Source organism: Lutra lutra, chromosome 6, assembly GCF_902655055.1.
Source record: "Lutra lutra chromosome 6, mLutLut1.2, whole genome shotgun sequence".
Lineage (NCBI taxonomy): Eukaryota > Metazoa > Chordata > Mammalia > Carnivora > Mustelidae > Lutra > Lutra lutra.
In genome coordinates, this window is record NC_062283.1 from 69,634,858 (window position 1) to 69,653,053 (window position 18,196).

The 18,196-nt window shown below is 36.5% G+C and overlaps 1 protein-coding gene across 3 annotated transcripts in view; it reads left to right on the forward strand.

Annotated features, from left to right (window-relative positions):
• The window catches only part of KPNA5 (karyopherin subunit alpha 5), a 56,503-nt gene extending 42,306 nt beyond the window's left edge, over positions 1 to 14,197 (forward strand). For all 3 annotated transcript variants that reach the window (XM_047734417.1, XM_047734416.1, XM_047734419.1), the window contains 2 exons: positions 8,170 to 8,348; positions 11,614 to 14,197. In XM_047734417.1, the coding sequence (XP_047590373.1) occupies positions 8,170 to 8,348; positions 11,614 to 11,801 (367 nt within the window). In that variant the 3' untranslated portion in view covers positions 11,802 to 14,197. The remainder of the gene's footprint in view (positions 1 to 8,169; positions 8,349 to 11,613) is intronic.
• Positions 14,198 to 18,196: the final 3,999 nt, after the last annotated feature.

Consider the following 18,196-nt stretch of genomic DNA (forward strand, 5'->3'; position numbering starts at 1 on the left):
TGCATAGTATTCCATTGTGTATATATACCACATCTTCTTTATCCATTCGTCTGTAGATGGACATCTAGGTTCTTTCCATAGTTTGGCTATTGTAGACATTGCTGCTATAAACATTCGGGTGCACGTGCCCCTTCAAATCACTACGTTTGTATCTTTAGGGTAAATACCCAGCAGTGCAATTGCAGGGTCATAGGGTAGTTCTATTTTCAACATTTTGAGGAACCTCCATGCTGTTTTCCAGAGTGGTGGCACCAGCTTGCATTCCCACCAACAGTGTAGGAGGGTTCCCCTTTCTCCGCATCCTCGCCAGCATCTGTCATTTCCTGACTTGTTAATTTTAGCCATTCTGACTGTTGTGAGGTGATATCTCATGGTGGTTTTGATTTGTATTTCCCTGATGCCGAGTGATATGGAGCACTTTTTCATGTGTCTGTTGGCCATCTGGATGTCTTCTTTGCAGAAATGTCTGTTCATGTCCTCTGCCCATTTCTTGATTGGATTATTTGTTCTTTGGGTGTTGAGTTTGCTAAGTTCTTTATAGATTTTGGACACTAGCCCTTTATCTGATATGTCATTTGCAAATATCTTCTCCCATTCTGTCAGTTGTCTTTTGGTTTTGTTCACTGTTTCCTTTGCTATGCAAAAGCTTTTGATCTTGATAAAATCCCAATAGTTCATTTTGCCCTTGCTTCCCTTGCCTTTGGTGATGTTCGTAGGAAGATGTTGCTGCGGCTGAGGTCGAAGAGGTTGCTGCCTGTGTTCTCCTCGAGGATTTTGATGGAGTCCTTTCTCACATTGAGATCCTTCATCCATTTTGAGTCTATTTTCGTGTGTGGTGTAAGGAAATGATCCAATTTCATTTTTCTGCATGTGGCTGTCCAATTTTCCCAACACCATTTATTGAAGAGGCTGTCTTTTTTCCATTGGACATTCTTTCCTGCTTTGTCGAAGATGAGTTGACCATAGAGTTGAGGGTCTATTTCTGGGCTCTCTATTCTGTTCCATTGATCTATGTGTCTGTTTTTGTGCCAGTACCATGCTGTCTTGATGATGACAGCTTGGTAATAGAGCTTGAAGTCCGGAATTGTGATGCCACCAACTTTGGCTTTCTTTTTCAATATTCCTTTGGCTATCGAGGTCTTTTCTGGTTCCATATAAATTTTAGGATTATTTGTTCCATTTCTTTGAAAAAAATGGATGGTACTTTGATAGGAATTGCATTAAATGTGTAGATTGCTTTAGGTAGCATAGACATTTTCACAATATTTATTCTTCCAATCCAGGAGCATGGAACATTTTTCCATTTCTTTGTGTCTTCCTCAATTTCTTTCATGAGTACTTTATAGTTTTCTGTGAATAGATTCTTAGTCTCTTTGGTTAGGTTTATTCCTAGGTATCTTATAGTTTTGGGTGCAATTGTAAATGGGATGGACTCCTTAATTTCTCTTTCTTCTGTCTTGTTGTTGGTGTAGAGAAATGCAACTGATTTCTGTGCATTGATTTTATATCCTGACACTTTACTGAATTCCTGTACAAGTTCTAGCAGTTTTGGAGTGGAGTCTTTTGGGTTTTCCACATATAGTATCATATCATCTGCAAAGAGTGATAGTTTGACTTCTTCTTTGCCGATTTGGATGCCTTTAATTTCCTTTTGTTGTCTGATTGCTGAGGCTAGGACTTCTAGTACTATGTTGAATAGCAGTGGTGATAACGGACATCCCTGCCGTGTTCCTGACCTTAGCGGAAAAGCTTTCAGTTTTTCTCCATTGAGAATGATATTTGCGGTGGGTTTTTCATAGATGGCTTTGATAATATTGAGGTATGTGCCCTCTATCCCTACACTTTGAAGAGTTTTGATCAGGAAGGGATGCTGTACTTTGTCAAATGCTTTTTCAGCATCTATGGAGAGTATCATATGGTTCTTGTTCTTTGTTTTATTAATGTGTTGTATCACATTGATTGATTTGCGGATGTTGAACCAACCTTGCAGCCCTGGAATAAATCCCACTTGGTCGTGGTGAATAATCCTTTTAATGTACTGTTGAATCCTATTGGCTAGTATTTTGGCGAGAATTTTTGCATCTGTGTTCATCAAGGATATTGGTCTGTAGTTCTCTTTTTTGTTGGGATCCTTGTCTGGTTTTGGGATCAAGGAGATGCTGGCCTCATAAAATGAGTTTGGAAGTTTTCCTTCTATTGCTATTTTTTGGAACAGTTTCAGGAGAATAGGGATTAGTTCTTCTTTAAATGTTTGGTAGAATTCCCCCGGGAAGCCGTCTGGCCCTGGGCTTCTGTTTGTTTGGAGATTTTTGATGACTGTTTTAATCTCCTTACTGGTTATGGGTCTGTTCAGGCTTTCTATTTCTTCCTGGTTCAGTTGTGGTAGTTTATATGTCTCTAGGAATGTATCCATTTCTTCCAGATTGTCAAATTTGTTGGCGTAGAGTTGCTCATAGTATGTTCTTATAATTGTCTGTATTTCTTTGGTGTTCGTTGTGATCTCTCCTCTTTCATTCATGATTTTATTTATTTGGGTCCTCTCTCTTTTCTTTTTGATAAGTCTGGCCAGGGGTTTATCAATCTTATTAATTCTTTCAAAGAACCAGCTCCTAGTTTTGTTGATTTGTTCTATTGTTTTTTTGGTTTCTATTTCATTGATTTCTGCTCTAATCTTTATGATTTCTCTTCTCCTGCTGGGTTTAGGGTTTCTTTCTTGTTCTTTCTCCAGCTCCTTGAGGTGTAGGGTTAGGTTGTGTACCTGAGACCTTTCTTGTTTCTTGAGAAAGGCTTGTACCGCTATATATTTTCCTCTCAGGACTGCCTTTGTTGTGTCCCACAGATTCTGAACCGTTGTGTTTTCATTATCATTTGTTTCCATAAATTTTTTCAATTCTTCTTTAATTTCCTGATTGACCCATTCATTCTTTAGAAGGATGCTGTTTAGTCTCCATGTATTTGGGTTCTTTCCAAATTTCCTCTTGTGATTGAGTTCTAGCTTCAGAGCATTGTGGTCTGAAAATATGCAGGGAATGATCCCAATCTTTTGATACCGGTTGAGACTTGATTTAGGACCAAGAATGTGATCTATTCTGGAGAATGTTCCATGTGCACTAGAGAAGAATGTGTATTCTGTTGCTTTGGGATGAAATGTTCTGAATATATCTGTGATGTCCATCTGGTCCAGTGTGTCATTTAAGGCCTTGATTTCCTTGTTGATCTTTTGCTTGGATGATCTGTCCATTTCAGTGAGGGGAGTGTTAAAGTCCCCTACTATTATTGTATTCTTGTCGATGTGTTTCTTTGATTTTGTTATTAATTGGTTTATATAGTTGGCTGCTCCCACGAAAGGGGCATAGATATTTAAAATTGTTAGATCTTCTTGTTGGACAGTTCCTTTGAGTATGATATAGTGTCCTTCCTCATCTCTTATTATAGTCTTTGGCTTAAAATCTAATTGATGTGATATAAGGATTGCCACTCCTGCTTTCTTCTGATGTCCATTAGCATGGTAAATTCTTTTCCACCCCCTCACTTTAAACCTGGAGGTGTCTTCGGGTTTAAGATGAGTTTCTAGTAGGCAACATATAGATGGGTTTTGTTTTTTTATCCATTCTGATAACCTGTGTCTTTTGATTGGGGCATTTAGCCCATTAACATTCAGGGTAAGTATTGAGAGATATGAATTTAGTGCCATTGTATTGCCTGTAAGGTGACTGTTATTGTATATTGTCTCTGTTTCTTTCTGATCTACTTCTTTTAGAGGCTCTCTTTGCTTAGAGGACCCCTTTCAATATTTCCTGTAGAGCTGGTTTGGTATTTGCAAATTCTTTCAGTTTTTGTTTGTCCTGGAAGCTTTTAATCTCTCCTTCTATTTTCAATGATAGCCTAGCTGGATATAGTATTCTTGGCTGCATGTTTTTCTCATTTAGTACTCTGAATATATCATGCCAGCTCTTTCTGGCCTGCCAGGTCTCTGTGGATAAGTCTGCTGCCAATCTAATATTTTTACCATTGTACATTACAGACTTCTTTTCCCGGGCTGCTTTCAGGATCTTTTCTTTGTCACTAAGACTTGTAAATTTTACTATTAGGTGACGGGGTGTGGACCTATTCTTATTGATTTTGAGGGGGGTTCTCTGAACCTCTTGAATTTCGATGCTTGTTCCCTTTGCCATATTGGGGAAATTCTCTCCAATAATTCTCTCCAACATACCTTCTGCTCCCCTCTCTGTTTCCTCTTCTTCTGGAATCCCAATTATTCTAATGTTGTTTCGTCTTATGGTGTCACTTATCTCTCGAATTCTCCCCTCGTGGTCCAGTAGCTGTTTGTCCCTCTTTTGCTCAGCTTCTTTATTCTCTGTCATTTGGTCTTCTATATCGCTAATTCTTTCTTCTGCCTCATTTATCCTAGCAGTGAGAGCCTCCATTTTTGATTGCACCTCATTAATAGCTTTTTTTATTTCAACTTGGTTAGATTTTAGTTCTTTTATTTCTCCAGAAAGGGCTTTTATATCTCCCGAGAGGGTTGCTTTAATATCTTCCATGCCTTTTTCAAGCCCGGCTAGAACCTTGAGAATCGTCATTCTGAACTCTATATCTGACATATTACCAATGTCTGTATTGATTAGGTCCCTAGCCTTTGGTACTGCCTCTTGTTCTTTTTTTTGTTGTGAATTTTTCCGCCTTGTCATTTTGTCTAGATAAGAGTTTATGAAGGAGCAAGTAAAATACTAAAAGGGTGGCAACAACCCCAGGAAAATATGCTTTAGCCAAATCAGAAGAGATCCCGAATTTTGAGGGGGGAGTAAGGGGATAAAAAGGGGTTCAAAAAGAAAAAAAAAAAAAAGAAACTATTTAAAAAAAGAAAGCCGATAAAGAAAAAATTTAAAAAGAGAAAATATATATATATATATTAGATAAACTATTTAAAAAACATTAAAAAAGAAAACGGTAAAAGTTAAAAAAATTTAGCCGAAGAAGAGAAAAAGAAAAAAAAAATTGAAAAAGAAAAAAAAATTAAATTAACTGCAAGGCTAAAAAATCCTGGGGAGAAAGCCATGAGTTCCATGCTTTGCTTTCTTCTCCTCTGGAATTCCGCCGCTCTCCTTGGTATTGAAACTGCACTCCTCGGTAGGTGAACTTGGTCCTGGCTGAGTTTCCCGTTGATCTTCTGGGGGAGGGGCCTGTTGTAGTGATTCTCAAGCGTCTTTGCCCCAGGCGGAGTTGCACCGCCCTTACCCGGGGCCGTGCTGAGTAATCCGCTCGGGTTTGCTGAGTTTGCTTTCGGGAGCTTTTGTTCCCTGAGCGCTTTCCGTAGAGTTCCGGAGGGCGGGAATGAAGATGGCGGCCTCCCGGTGTCCGGCCCGGAGGAGCCGAGAGCCTGGGGTCCCACTCCTCAGTGCGCCCCCAGAGAACAGCGCCCAATGACTCCCGTCACCCTGGCCTCCGGCCGCGCTCCGAGCTGACCGAGCTTGCGACCGGTTCAAGGCAACCCCGAGCTGAGAGTCACTCCTCGGCTCTGTCTCTGTAGCCGGCTTTCCCGTTCTAATACCGGTAAGCTCTGTGACACTCAGACACCCCCGATCCTTCTGCGACCCTGCGGGACCTGAGGCCGCGCTGACCCCGCCTGGGCTTCACCCCAGTTAAGCCTCTGGAGCGATGTCCCTCAGCGGAACAGACTTTTAAAAGTCCTGATTTTGCTCCGTTGCTCCGCCGCTCACCGGGAGCTGGCCCCTCCCCCCGCGGTCTATCTTCCCGTAGCTTTGGATTCACTTTTCCGCCAGTCCTACCTTTCAGATAGTGGTTGATTTTCTGTTTCTAGAATTGCTGTTCTTCTTCTCTTCAATCTCCCGTTGGATTTGTAGGTGTTTGCAATCTTTAGATAAGCTATTTAGCTGATCTCCCGCTACCCGAAGTAGTCTCAGCCTGCTACTTCTCCGCCATCTTGACTCCTCTCCGCATTTTTTTTTAATTTTTAAATTTTTTTTATTAACATATAATGTATTATTAGCCCCAAGGGTACGGGTCTGTGAATCACCAGGTTTACACACTTCACAGCACTCACCATAGCACATACCCTCCCCAATGTCCATAACCCAACCACCCTCTCCTTACCTCCCTCCCCCCGGCAACCTTAGTTTGTTTTGTGAGATTAAGAGTCTCTTATGGTTTGTCTCCCTCCCAGTCCCATCTTGTTTCGTTTATTCCTTTCCTCCCAAACCCCCCACATTGCCTCTCAACTTCCTCATATCAGGGAGATCATATGATAATTGTCTTTCTCTGATTGACTTATTTCGCTAAGCATAGTACCCTCTAGTTCTACCCACGTCATCACAAATAGCAAGATTTCATTTCTTTTGATGGCTGCATAGTATTCCATTGTATATCTGTACCATGTCATCTTTATCCATTCATCTGTTGATGGACACCTAGGTTCTTTCCATAGTTTGGCTATTGTGGACATTGCTGCTATTAACATTTGGGTGCACGTGCCCCTTCGGATCACTACATTTGTATCTTTAGGGTAAGTACCCAGTAGTGTGATTGCTGGGTCATATGGTAGCTCTATTTTCAACTTTTTGAGGAAAAAATTTTCCTCATACTGTTTTCCAGAGTGGTTGCACCAGCTTGCATTCCCACCAACAGTGTAGGAGGGTCAGCTTGCATTTTTTTTAATCAACTAATATTATTTTTATCTGCTTTGGGAACCAAAGTTTCTTTGTCTAATTATTTTCATTATTAGGTCTAGTCCATATATTATTACTTAAATTTATTGGTGTGAATCAAGTGTCCAAACTGAGATCATTATTTCTTCTAACCATTTTCACATTTCATTAATTCTACATATATGGGAGGAGATCTTGATCGCAGATTAGTTTCAGCATGCATACCACTAATATTTATTGAATGTCTGATATTTCGAGTTGTTGTGCTAAGTCATTTCAGTTATTAAATGCCAAAGGTGTATCCGATACCTTCATGTATTTTATGTTCTTTAACTTCATACCTCTAAGAGATATTCAATCAACAAATATATTGATTAGCTATAGTATATGGCAAGTGAGTGCTCTAGTGAAGGTATGTAATTAAAAAAAAAAAAAGAGAGAGAGTAGAAACTAACTTTTAGGGGTTCCTGGGTGGCTCAGTCATTAAGTGTCTGTCTTCAGCTCAGGTCATGATCCCAGGGTCTGGGATTGAGCCCCGCATCAGGATACCTGCTCAGCAGGAAGCCTGCTTCTCCTTCTCCCTCTCCCCCTGCTTCTGTTCCTCTCTCACTTGTCTCTCTCTGTAGAATAAATAAATAAAATCTTTGGAAAAAAAAAAAGAAACTAACTTTTATTGAATGCTTAACTGTATATTTGTAGCAACTGTGTGAGCTTGGTACTGTTATTATCCCCATTTTAAGATGGAGAAACTGAGGCACAGGGAAGTCACTCAGAGTCACACAACTAATGAGGAGTGGAATCGGGACTTGAAGCCATGCAGTCTGGCTTCAAGCAAGTACATGTTTTTTTCCTTTAGCTTTAATGGACTTTTTGCCAACTAAATAAATCAGTTACTTTGTTTATATTATAGAGAATGGAAAAGAGGTAATAAAAACTAGAAAAGAACAAAGTATTTAAAAATGAATGAAATAACTTTGTGAACATTGTTTATTAAAATTATTCACAATGTAGTATTCAGTATTGCTTCTGAAACATAGGTGGTATTTTAGAGCATCAGCTATGATTGTTTTTGTGAGAAATTTGATTTAGGTATCCCTTCTCCCTCTTCATTTCTCCCTTCTCCCTCTTCATTTCTGCCTACTTCCATATGACCCCAGTATGTGCACATAGACTCACCTTTAAATATTGGCACCTTGAAACCACTGTTACTCTTAATACTATTCATATGCCATGCAGAAACAGCCCAAGTAACGATTTACTTGTATGTGTATTTTTGTAATATTTGTAATCTCATTTATTGCTAATTTTGTTAAATGAAAATAGAGTAAAAAGTTTTCAGGTTCCTATGTAAGAGAAAATTTAAATATTTTAATGTCTGAGTTTATATAAAGATACTTTTCTTAATTGTTTATTGAACAGTTCACTGAAGAATATTTACTATAAATAATATTTAAGTCTTTCTAAATTTTTTTTTCCCTCTACTTTTTTTTTAATTACTCTGAAGGTATTTGGTAGCCTTAGGTTGCATTAAACCACTTTGTGACCTGTTGACTGTTATGGACTCTAAAATAGTCCAAGTGGCTTTAAATGGACTTGAAAATATTTTACGTCTTGGAGAACAAGAATCTAAGCAGAATGGAATAGGCATTAATCCATACTGTGCTCTCATTGAAGAAGCATATGGTAAGCAGTCATTTCAAAATGTATCATTACAGTCAAGTCTTCTTTTTAACTGACATATAACATTACAAGTTGCCCTCAGGTATACAACATGATGATTCCATGTTTGTATATGCTGTAAAACTATCATGATCACCGTAGTAAGTCTAGCTAACAACCATTACCATACAGTTACAAAATATTTTTCTTGTGATGAGAACTTGTAAGATTTAACTTTCTTAGCAATTTATAAATACATAATACAATATTATTAACTCTGGTGCCCATGCTGTACATTATTTCTCCATGACTTATTTATAACTAGAAGTTTGTACCTTTTGACCTCCTTCCCCCATTTTGCCAACTTCCCCCACTGGCAACCACCAGTCCATTCTCTGTATCTATGAGCTCGGTATTTTTTGTTGTTGTTTGTTTTTGGATTTTACATATGTGTGAGATTATTTTCTCTCTGTGGCTTATTTTATTTAGTATAATGCCATCAAGGTCCATCCGTGTTGTCACAAATGGCAAGATTACATTCTTTTTTATGGCTGAATATTTTATTGTATACATATGTACACGTTTTTTTTTTTTTCTTTTTATCCATTCATCCATCAGTAAACAGTTATGTTGCTCACATATCTTAGCCACCTTAAATAGTGCTTCAGTGAACATTGGGGTAGCAGATGTCTTTTCTAGTTAGTGTTTGCATTTTCTTTGGATAAATACCCAGAAGTGGAATTGCTAAATTATGTGATAGTTCTGTTTTTTTGGGGGGTAGTTTAATTTTTGAAGAACCTCTGTACTGTTTACCATAGTGGCTGCACCAATTTACATTCCTACCAACAGTGCACCAGGGTCTCATTTGTTCCACATCTACCTATACTTGTTATGTCTAGTCTTTTTGATAATAGTCACTCTAACAGATGTGAGGTAATTATTTTCATTGCAGTTTTTATTTAAATTTCCCTAATGATTACTGATGTTGGACACCTTTTCAGGTGCTTGTTGGATATCTGTCTTCTTTGGAATAATTTCTGTTCAGGTCTTCTGCCCATATTTTAGCCAGATTGCTTGTTTTTGGTGTTGAGTTGGTGTTCAGTTCTTTATGTATTTTGGGCATTAACTCCTTAAGGTATATGACTTGCAAATATTGTCTCTATTCTGTAAGTTGTCTTTTCATTTCATTGATTTTGTTGATGGGTTCCTTTGCTGTGCAAAAGCTTTTTAGTTTGATGTAATCCCACTTGTTTATTTTGACTTTTGTTGTATTTGCTTTGGGTTTCAACTCTAAAATATTGACAAGACCAGTGTCAAAGTTTATCACTGATGTTTTCTTCTACTTTATGGTTTCAGATCTTACATTCAAATAAGGTATTCAGAGTTTGTTTTTGTGTACGGTATATGTTAGTGGCCCAGTTTCACTCTTTTGTGTGTGGTTGTCCAGTTTTCCCAGCACCATTTTTTGAAAAGACTGCCCTTTCCCCATTGTATGTTACATTCTTTGCTTCTTTGTAGTAAATTAATTGATTTTATATGTGGGTTTCTTTCTGGGCTCTCTATTCCATCGATCTGTTTTTATGCCAGTAAGTTTTTATTATTACAGCTTTGTAATACAGTTTGAAATCAGAGAGTGTGATGTCTCCAGCTTTGTTCTTTTTCTTAAAGTTGCTTTTGGCTATTTGGGGTTCTGTGTGCTTCAATAAAGGGGCACCTGAGTGGCTCAGTCAATTAAGTGTCTGCCTTCATCTCTGGTCATGACTCTGGGGCCTTGGAATCGAGCCACATATTGGGTTCCCTGTCCAGTGGGGAGTCTGCTTCCCCCTCTCACTCTCCCTCTGTGCTCTCTCTCTCTCAAATATATTTATGTTTATTTTAGGGTTATTCTATTTCTGGAAAAATGCCATTGGTATTTTGACACAGAGTATATTGAATCTGTAGATTGTTTTGGGTAGAATAGACATTTTAACAATATTAATTCTTCCAACCCATGAGCACAGAATATCTTTCCATTTATTTGTATTGTCTTCAGTTTCTTTCATTATAGTTTTTAATGTACAGGTCATTCACCTCCTTGGTTAAATTTATTCCTAGGTAGTTTATTCTTTTTGATGCACTTGTAAATGTGATTATTTTTTAATTTCTTTTTCTGATAGTTTGTTATGGATGTATAGAAATGCAATAGATTTTTGTACTAATTTTATTTGTATACTGCTACTTTACTGAGTTCATTGATTAGTTTTAAGGTTTTTGGTGGAGTCTTTAGGATTTTCTATATATAATAGCATGCAAATGGTGACAGGTTCCCTTCTTCCGTTTTGAATTAGATGGCTTTAATTTCTTTTTGTTGCCTAATTGCTCTGGCTGGTACTTCAGTACTGTTCTGCGATGATACAATTGAAGACGTTTACCTGTAATTAAATGAAAAATATATTCAGCATCACCCAGACTTAGTGTAGATTTTTCTTCTTGTAGGCAATAAAATAGAGTGCTCTAGATTTTGTTAATTTTGTAAAAATAGGCTTTTTCAGTTTTACTAATAGCTTGTACTTTTGTCATATTATACAATAGCTATATCGGATTTGTAAGTAATACTCATTCCATATTGATCTCCTCGGATTCTGTCTCTGAGAGAATGTGTGTATGTTAGTTTGCTCACCTTTTGTTTCTTCATTTGTGTTTGTTTTGATGCTTTTCCTTTTTTGTGCTTTTTTTTTTTTTAAGATTTTATTTATTTATTTGACAGAGAGAAATCACAAGTAAGCAGAGAGGCAGGCAGAGAGAGAGGAGGAAGCAGGCTCCCTGCTGAGCAGAAAGCCCGATGTGGGGCTCGAACCCAGGACCTGGGATCATGACCCGAGCCGAAGGCAGCGGCTTAACCCACTGAGCCACCCAGGCGCCCCTTTTTTGTGCTTTTTATAAATAGCATAATTACTCTGGAAAGGACATGTAGAGTTACATAATCTAAAATTGAGAAATTGATTTTAAAATTGAAAAACTAAAGTATAGAGAAACCAAACTTAATTTGGTCAAAATCACACAGCTAGCAAGGTAGAGTCTATGATCTCCTGATTCCCAGGCTGGTGCTTTTACCACACTGCCTTATGCTGTCATTCTTGAAGTTTAAGACATAAATTGTGTTGGCTCTCAGTATGTGCAAAAATTAGATAGGAACAACAGCCCCATTGCTGATAGACTGACAGATGCTATGGATTCATTATTTTGGTTCACATATATGATGAAACTTGAGTAACAGTTTTCTTTATATATGTATATATATGTAAAACAGGTCTGGATAAAATTGAATTTCTGCAAAGCCATGAAAATCAGGAAATTTACCAAAAGGCTTTTGATCTGATTGAACATTACTTTGGTGTAGAGGAAGATGACCCCAGCATTGTACCTCAGGTGGATGAAAGTCAGCAACAGTTCGTGTTTCAGCAGCAGGAAGCACCAATGGAAGGATTTCAACTTTAACTTGGTGGTGTAAAAATTACTGGCTATGAAGGATAGTTTCAGAGATCTCTTCTTTGTTACAATATCAGTAGGAATGTTTGCTGTGTTTTTACTTAGAACAGAAAAGGAAAAAGTTGATGCACTTTTAAAAAGCAAAACAAAAGAAGTTTCCATTCAGATGCAATCTTTCATTATAGGTTTTTTTATTTTGGTGTACGTATATTTGTGTTTTTATTGTCTTACCTATTTTTTGTAACGTGAGCAATTAAATATATATGAAATTATTTAATAACTTAAGCTTGAAAAGGAGAACTTGGATAAAGTATTATATATAATAGTTCTGAGTTTTTTTTCTCGCATCTTGGAAACTGCACATTGGCAGTACAGCTGATAATTGCATTTTGGCAGTAAGTCTGACATGCCCAGTCTACTAAATCTACCTCTATCTTGAAGCAAAAACAAAAAAGCTTCAGAAGCAAGAAAATAGTGTAAAAGCTAAATTAGAAGGTGAAAATATCTGTTACCTTAAATTATAAATCACTGTGCTGTAGGTTATACTTTGCAAAAAAAAAAATTACAACAGAAAACCTGTAAAATTTATTTATAAAACATAGAAGTATTGTACTGATAATCAATTAAAATGTGGCAATTGTGAAGAGATAAGCTGTTCTTCATGTTGAACACATTAAGATGATTACACAACATTTAAATATTTGTGTTTTTAACATGTAAATGCTATTATATTAGTATATTTTGTATTTTGACCAAAAATGCTACCATTTTTGAAATAGTGCTTTATTATTTTTTCACTCTTCATTTTAAAAAGCATCATGATAGAGATGCCATCATGAATCTAAAGTAGTGCTGCATAGCAAAAATAATACTGTAATCCTTTCTCTGATTTTTTTCAGAGCAGTCATTGTAAAGTTTCACTTTCTGTGTAATAATAAACTTAGGTACTTGAATGACAAAATTATCCTGAAGAAATCACCTTGTTACGTGTTAAATTTTATTAAATGGACTTAATGTTTGGACACTAAAGGATGACACTAATGAAAATTGCTAAGGACTCTTTAATATAGTTGAAATCTGTACTAGGAATTTTTTTTTCATTTTTCATAACACTTGGAGGGCCATACTGCTGCTTGTTGTAAATCTGTATTAAGTTACATTTGTATCAGATTGGTCAACATAATGTACATGTTTTATGTTTTAACAGCAAAAGCCTCTTCAAACCATGAAGCTTTTAAAAAAAAGTTTCAATAGGAAAGTATATATATATTTATTTATAGATACATATGTAAATGGTGTCTGTGTGTTATTTTCACAGTGATGTACTTGGTAGAGCTTTCTAAGCAGATGTGGTACTGTTGAACTCAGTCTTTTCATTTATAGTTATATGCAGGCTATTTACACTTCTAATTATATACCTAAAATACTTATTTAAAAATTAGTATACAACTGTTTTAAGATGGGAACTAAAGCATTTTTGATATGATTCATAGTCTATTCTGTAAAGAAAGATTTCATTTATGATAGCATTTATAATGTTTCTGCTGGAAATCAGAGGCATGTTACAAGAAGAAAATGTATATAGGAATACTTTTAAATAGTATGACACTTTGTAAATTATGTATCATGAAACTATGCTTTTGGCAAGACACTTAAAACCTACAGCTATAAAATACAGGTTTAAATGGTGTCCGTAATGCTGACTGTATCTGCCAAACCCCTTTTTATATATTGTTAAGTAGAGGATTGTATCTGTGCCCTTTTTATTGTAGTGGAAGTTAGAAAGTTTAGTATAAAAAGTTTTTCTCTTGTGTTATGTATAGTCAAAAGAACAGGGTAGTTATATCAAAGATTATCAAATTGATGGTGAATTTATGAGATAAACATTTTGTGGTACAGATGGTTCTAAGTATCAGGTGACAGGGTATTACACTCTTTCTAATCAATTGAACTTGATAATCCAGCATAATTCATAAACTAACCAGCTGTGCCTGCTTTTATTTTGAGGACCCTGTAGTCACATTAATAAATAAGCCAAGTCTTTCAAACAAAATAGTTCTTATAGAAGGAAAAATAATAAATATGTGTGTGCATACCCACACACATATAAAACGATTTTTGAAGAGACAGTTTTTAAATTTTGCCAGTAAAATCTTTTATTTCTAACACAGAATATGTCCATATTTTAAACATCTAAATATAGAATCATATTTAATTTCTTAGATCTGTTATTTGGGTAATTAATTTGATTAGATTTGAATGCAAGAGGGAGTGAGTATCTATCTATTAGTTGGGACCAGCTATGGACATGCTGATGACTTCATTGAATCAAGACTAGCAAATACTTCGTTACTAAAATTTTTTTTTATATGACTACACTTTTCAAATAAAATATTTAAAATGCTCCAAAATGTATTTTTATTAATCTTCACTTACCCTTATGGAAAAAAATCTCTTTTTTTAACTTGCTCTCCTAAAAACAAATATTTAAATTCATTTAGAGCAACTGTGCCAAAAAAAAAAAAAAATTAAAACATTTTGTAAAAGGGAAGTGCATGCAACATTAATGGAAAAAAAGAAAACACTTGAAAGAGCCTTTTACATTTATTTAATTAAATTCATTGTTTTATTTTGTCTGAATTTGAATTTGTACTAGTTAATCTATGCAATTATGCTTACTTGTTTTATATTTGTAAGTACCTGACTCACTAGCCTGGTTTTCTTTAACAGGTTTTATTTTGAAACGTGTTCCTAGAACTTTAATTTTTAGTGTCATTTTGTTCACTTAACTGGTAGCACCAGAACAAGAAAGCAAAAAAACAAAAACAACAACAGAAAAACAAACACATAAAAAGTCTGCTGGCACAGAAATAACATCATTTGGTAACTGTAAAACTTATTTGCAAGGTAAAGGTTGATTTGTTGAATAAAGGACTAAAAGAAGCATTACCTTTGCCTCGTATTTTTTTCTTAAGGAGCATTATGGAAAAGGTAACTCTAATTCAAAGTCTTAGTGAATTTTTGTTGCTGTTCTGAATTCAGCAATCTTCTGGCTACTTTATGAAACTGTGAAATCAAAGTAATTGTTGTTAACCTTTACTCATTTTAGTTCATAGCATTACTATTTTACAAAATGTGACATTAGGAGCCAATATGGTAGGGCTCTACAAGAATAGTGTGTCTAAATTCTGAATTGGGGAGTGGGATGAGGGGAGGATATTCTTCCCTAACTAAATAAACCAACATTTGAACAGTATGCAATATTATGAAATGTTACAGCACTATATTAAAAATAATAAAATACTATTTTACAATTGCATTTATATAAATGTCTCTATTTCATTTGTTCTCACTTAGGATGGTGTACTCCTAATGGAACAAAAATAGGTGCCCTCATTGATTATAATTCCATTCACTTTCTAAAACCAGATTGCTGTTTGTAGCATATCCGATAAAGCATTGTGTTGCTTTTATTTTAGAACTTACATATTGTGCTATACATCAAATTTGTCTTTGTATTTCAAATTTGGCAGTTAGTTGACATGCACATGTTTTGAGATTATTTTTTCCTTTTCTGTTATTTTAATGCAACATAATGCATTTAAGGGGTAGAGTTTTAAACCTGGTGAACAGAAATCAGAGGGAATGTCCGATTTAATTTATTAATGAACTCGGATACATGGTCCACACTGTAGCCAAGCCTAAGCCTCCTTAGACTAGTATTTTTTTTTAATTTTTTTTTATTTTTTCAGCATAACAGTATTCATTATTTTTGCACCACACCCAGTGCTCCATGCAATCCGTGCCCTCTACAATACCCACCACCTGGTGCCCCCAACCTCCCACCCCCCACCCCTTTAAAATTCTCAGATCGTTTTTCAGAGTCCATAGTCTCTCATGGTTCACCTCCCCTTCCAATTTCCCTCAACTCTCTTCTCTCCATCTCCCCTTGTCCTCCACGCTATTTGTTATGCTCCACAAATAAGTGAAACCATATGATAATTGACTCTCTCTGCTTGACTTATTTCACGCAGCATAATTTCTTCCAGTCCCGTCCATGTTGCTAAAAAACTTGGGTATTCATCCTTTCTTTTTTCTTTTTCTTTTTTCTTTTTTTTTTTTTTACAGCTTTATAAACATGTATTTTTATCCCCAGGGGTACAGGTCTGCGAATCGCCAGGTTTACACACTTCACAGCACTCACCATAGCACATACCCTCCCCAATATCCATAACCCCACCCCACTCTCCCAACCCCCTCCCCCCATCAACCCTCAGTTTGTTTTGTGAGATTAAGAGTCACTTATGGTTTGTCTCCCTCCCAATCCCATCTCGTTTCATTTACTCTTCTCCTACCCGCTCAACCCCCCATGTTGCATCTCCTCTCCCTCATATCAGGGAGATCATATGATAGTTGTCTTTCTCCGATTGACTTATTTCGCTAAGCATGATACCCTCTAGTTCCATCCACGTCGTCGCAAATGGCAAGATTTCATTTCTTTTGATGGCTGCATAGTATTCCATTGTGTATATATACCACATCTTCTTTATCCATTCGTCTGTAGATGGACATCTAGGTTCTTTCCATAGTTTGGCTATTGTAGACATTGCTGCTATAAACATTCGGGTGCACGTGCCCCTTCGGATCACTACGTTTGTATCTTTAGGGTAAATACCCAGCAGTGCAATTGCAGGGTCATAGGGTAGTTCTATTTTCAACATTTTGAGGAACCTCCATGCTGTTTTCCAGAGTGGTGGCACCAGCTTGCATTCCCACCAACAGTGTAGGAGGGTTCCCCTTTCTCCACATCCTCGCCAGCATCTGTCATTTCCTGACTTGTTAATTTTAGCCATTCTGACTGGTGTGAGGTGATATCTCTGGTGGTTTTGATTTGTATTTCCCTGATGCCGACTTTTTAAATAGTTTATCTAATATATATATATATTTTTTCCTCTTTTTATATTTTTTCTTTATCGGGGTTGTAGACTAGTATTTTTGTTCGCTGCTGCTGCTGCTCTGTTTTTTGCTTTGCCTGGTTTCCTTTCCTTCAGTATTTGAAACAGATTAATCACAGAATAATGAAAGTAATTGGATGTTATTTTTAGGGTACCTTTCAATAAAGCAGTCTGCAAATCTAGTGACAAATGAATTCCTGAAAATACAATGTACAAGTCAAACAATAGGCAAATATGCAGTGGCATTCCCTTCCCAGAAATTCCTAAGTACATCCTTTAATGATATGTTTGCTCAATTTTATATATGTTTTTTTTTTAAACTTTTAAACATTTTTTATTTAAATTCAGTTAACATATAATGTATCATTGGTTTCAGAGGTAGAGGCCTATGACTATTAGTCTTATATAATACCCAGTGCTCATTACATCACATGCCCTCTTTAATGTCCACCCAGTTACCCCATCCCACCACCCTCTCCCCTCCAGCAGCCCTCTGTTTGTTTCCTATGATTAAGAGTTCTTTAATTTTGGCAGCGCCTGGGTGGCTCAGTGGGTTATAGCCTCTGCCCTTGGCTCAGGTCATGATCCCAGGGTCCTGGGATCGAGCCCCCCATCGGGTGCTCTGCTCAGCAGGGAGCCTGCTTCCTCCTCTTTCTCTCTCTACCTGCCTCTCTGCCTACGTGTGATCGCTCTGTCAAATAAATAAATAAAATCTTTAAAAAAAGTTATTTAATTTTCTTTCATATTTGAAGAGTTGACTAAGTTCAATGAGCACATTGAATTTAGCACATTAAATAATTTTTTTTAAAGATTTTATTTGACAGAGATCACAAGTGGGCAGAGAGGTAAGCAGAGGGAGAGAGGGGAGGAAGCAGGCTCCCTGCAGAGCAGAGAGCCCGATGTGGGACTCGATCCCAGGACCCTGAGATCATGACCTGAGCTGAAGGCAGAGGCTTAACCCACTGAGCCACCCAGGTGCCCCCAGCACATTAAATAATTTTTATATTTGTTTCAGTAGCTTATTTAGGAAACATACATCATATCGTTATTAATAGCACTTTAACATTTCAATTTTCCATTCTGTTATGAAATAGAACTTTCAAATAATTGCACTGGCTATAAAGCACCACCAGAACTAAAATGTCAGTTGGGGGCAACCCCATGAAATAACGTGGAATGCTCAGTAGTTAATGCACAACCATTTTAATTTGGAGACAATAGGCAGTTGAGGGAATTTAATGTGTAATGCCCAAAAATGCCTGTTATTTAAAAATTGAGTATTTTAAACACAGATTACTTTTGAGGGATCTCTCCTGTTCTTTTTCAGTTATGGTTAACATGTTTTTAAAAGCTAAAATAGCATGACAAAATTTAATACACTTTATTTAGGGTTTTGACACGACTCTCTATTTTCTGAGCATTCCATCTTTTAAATTGTTTTATTATAAA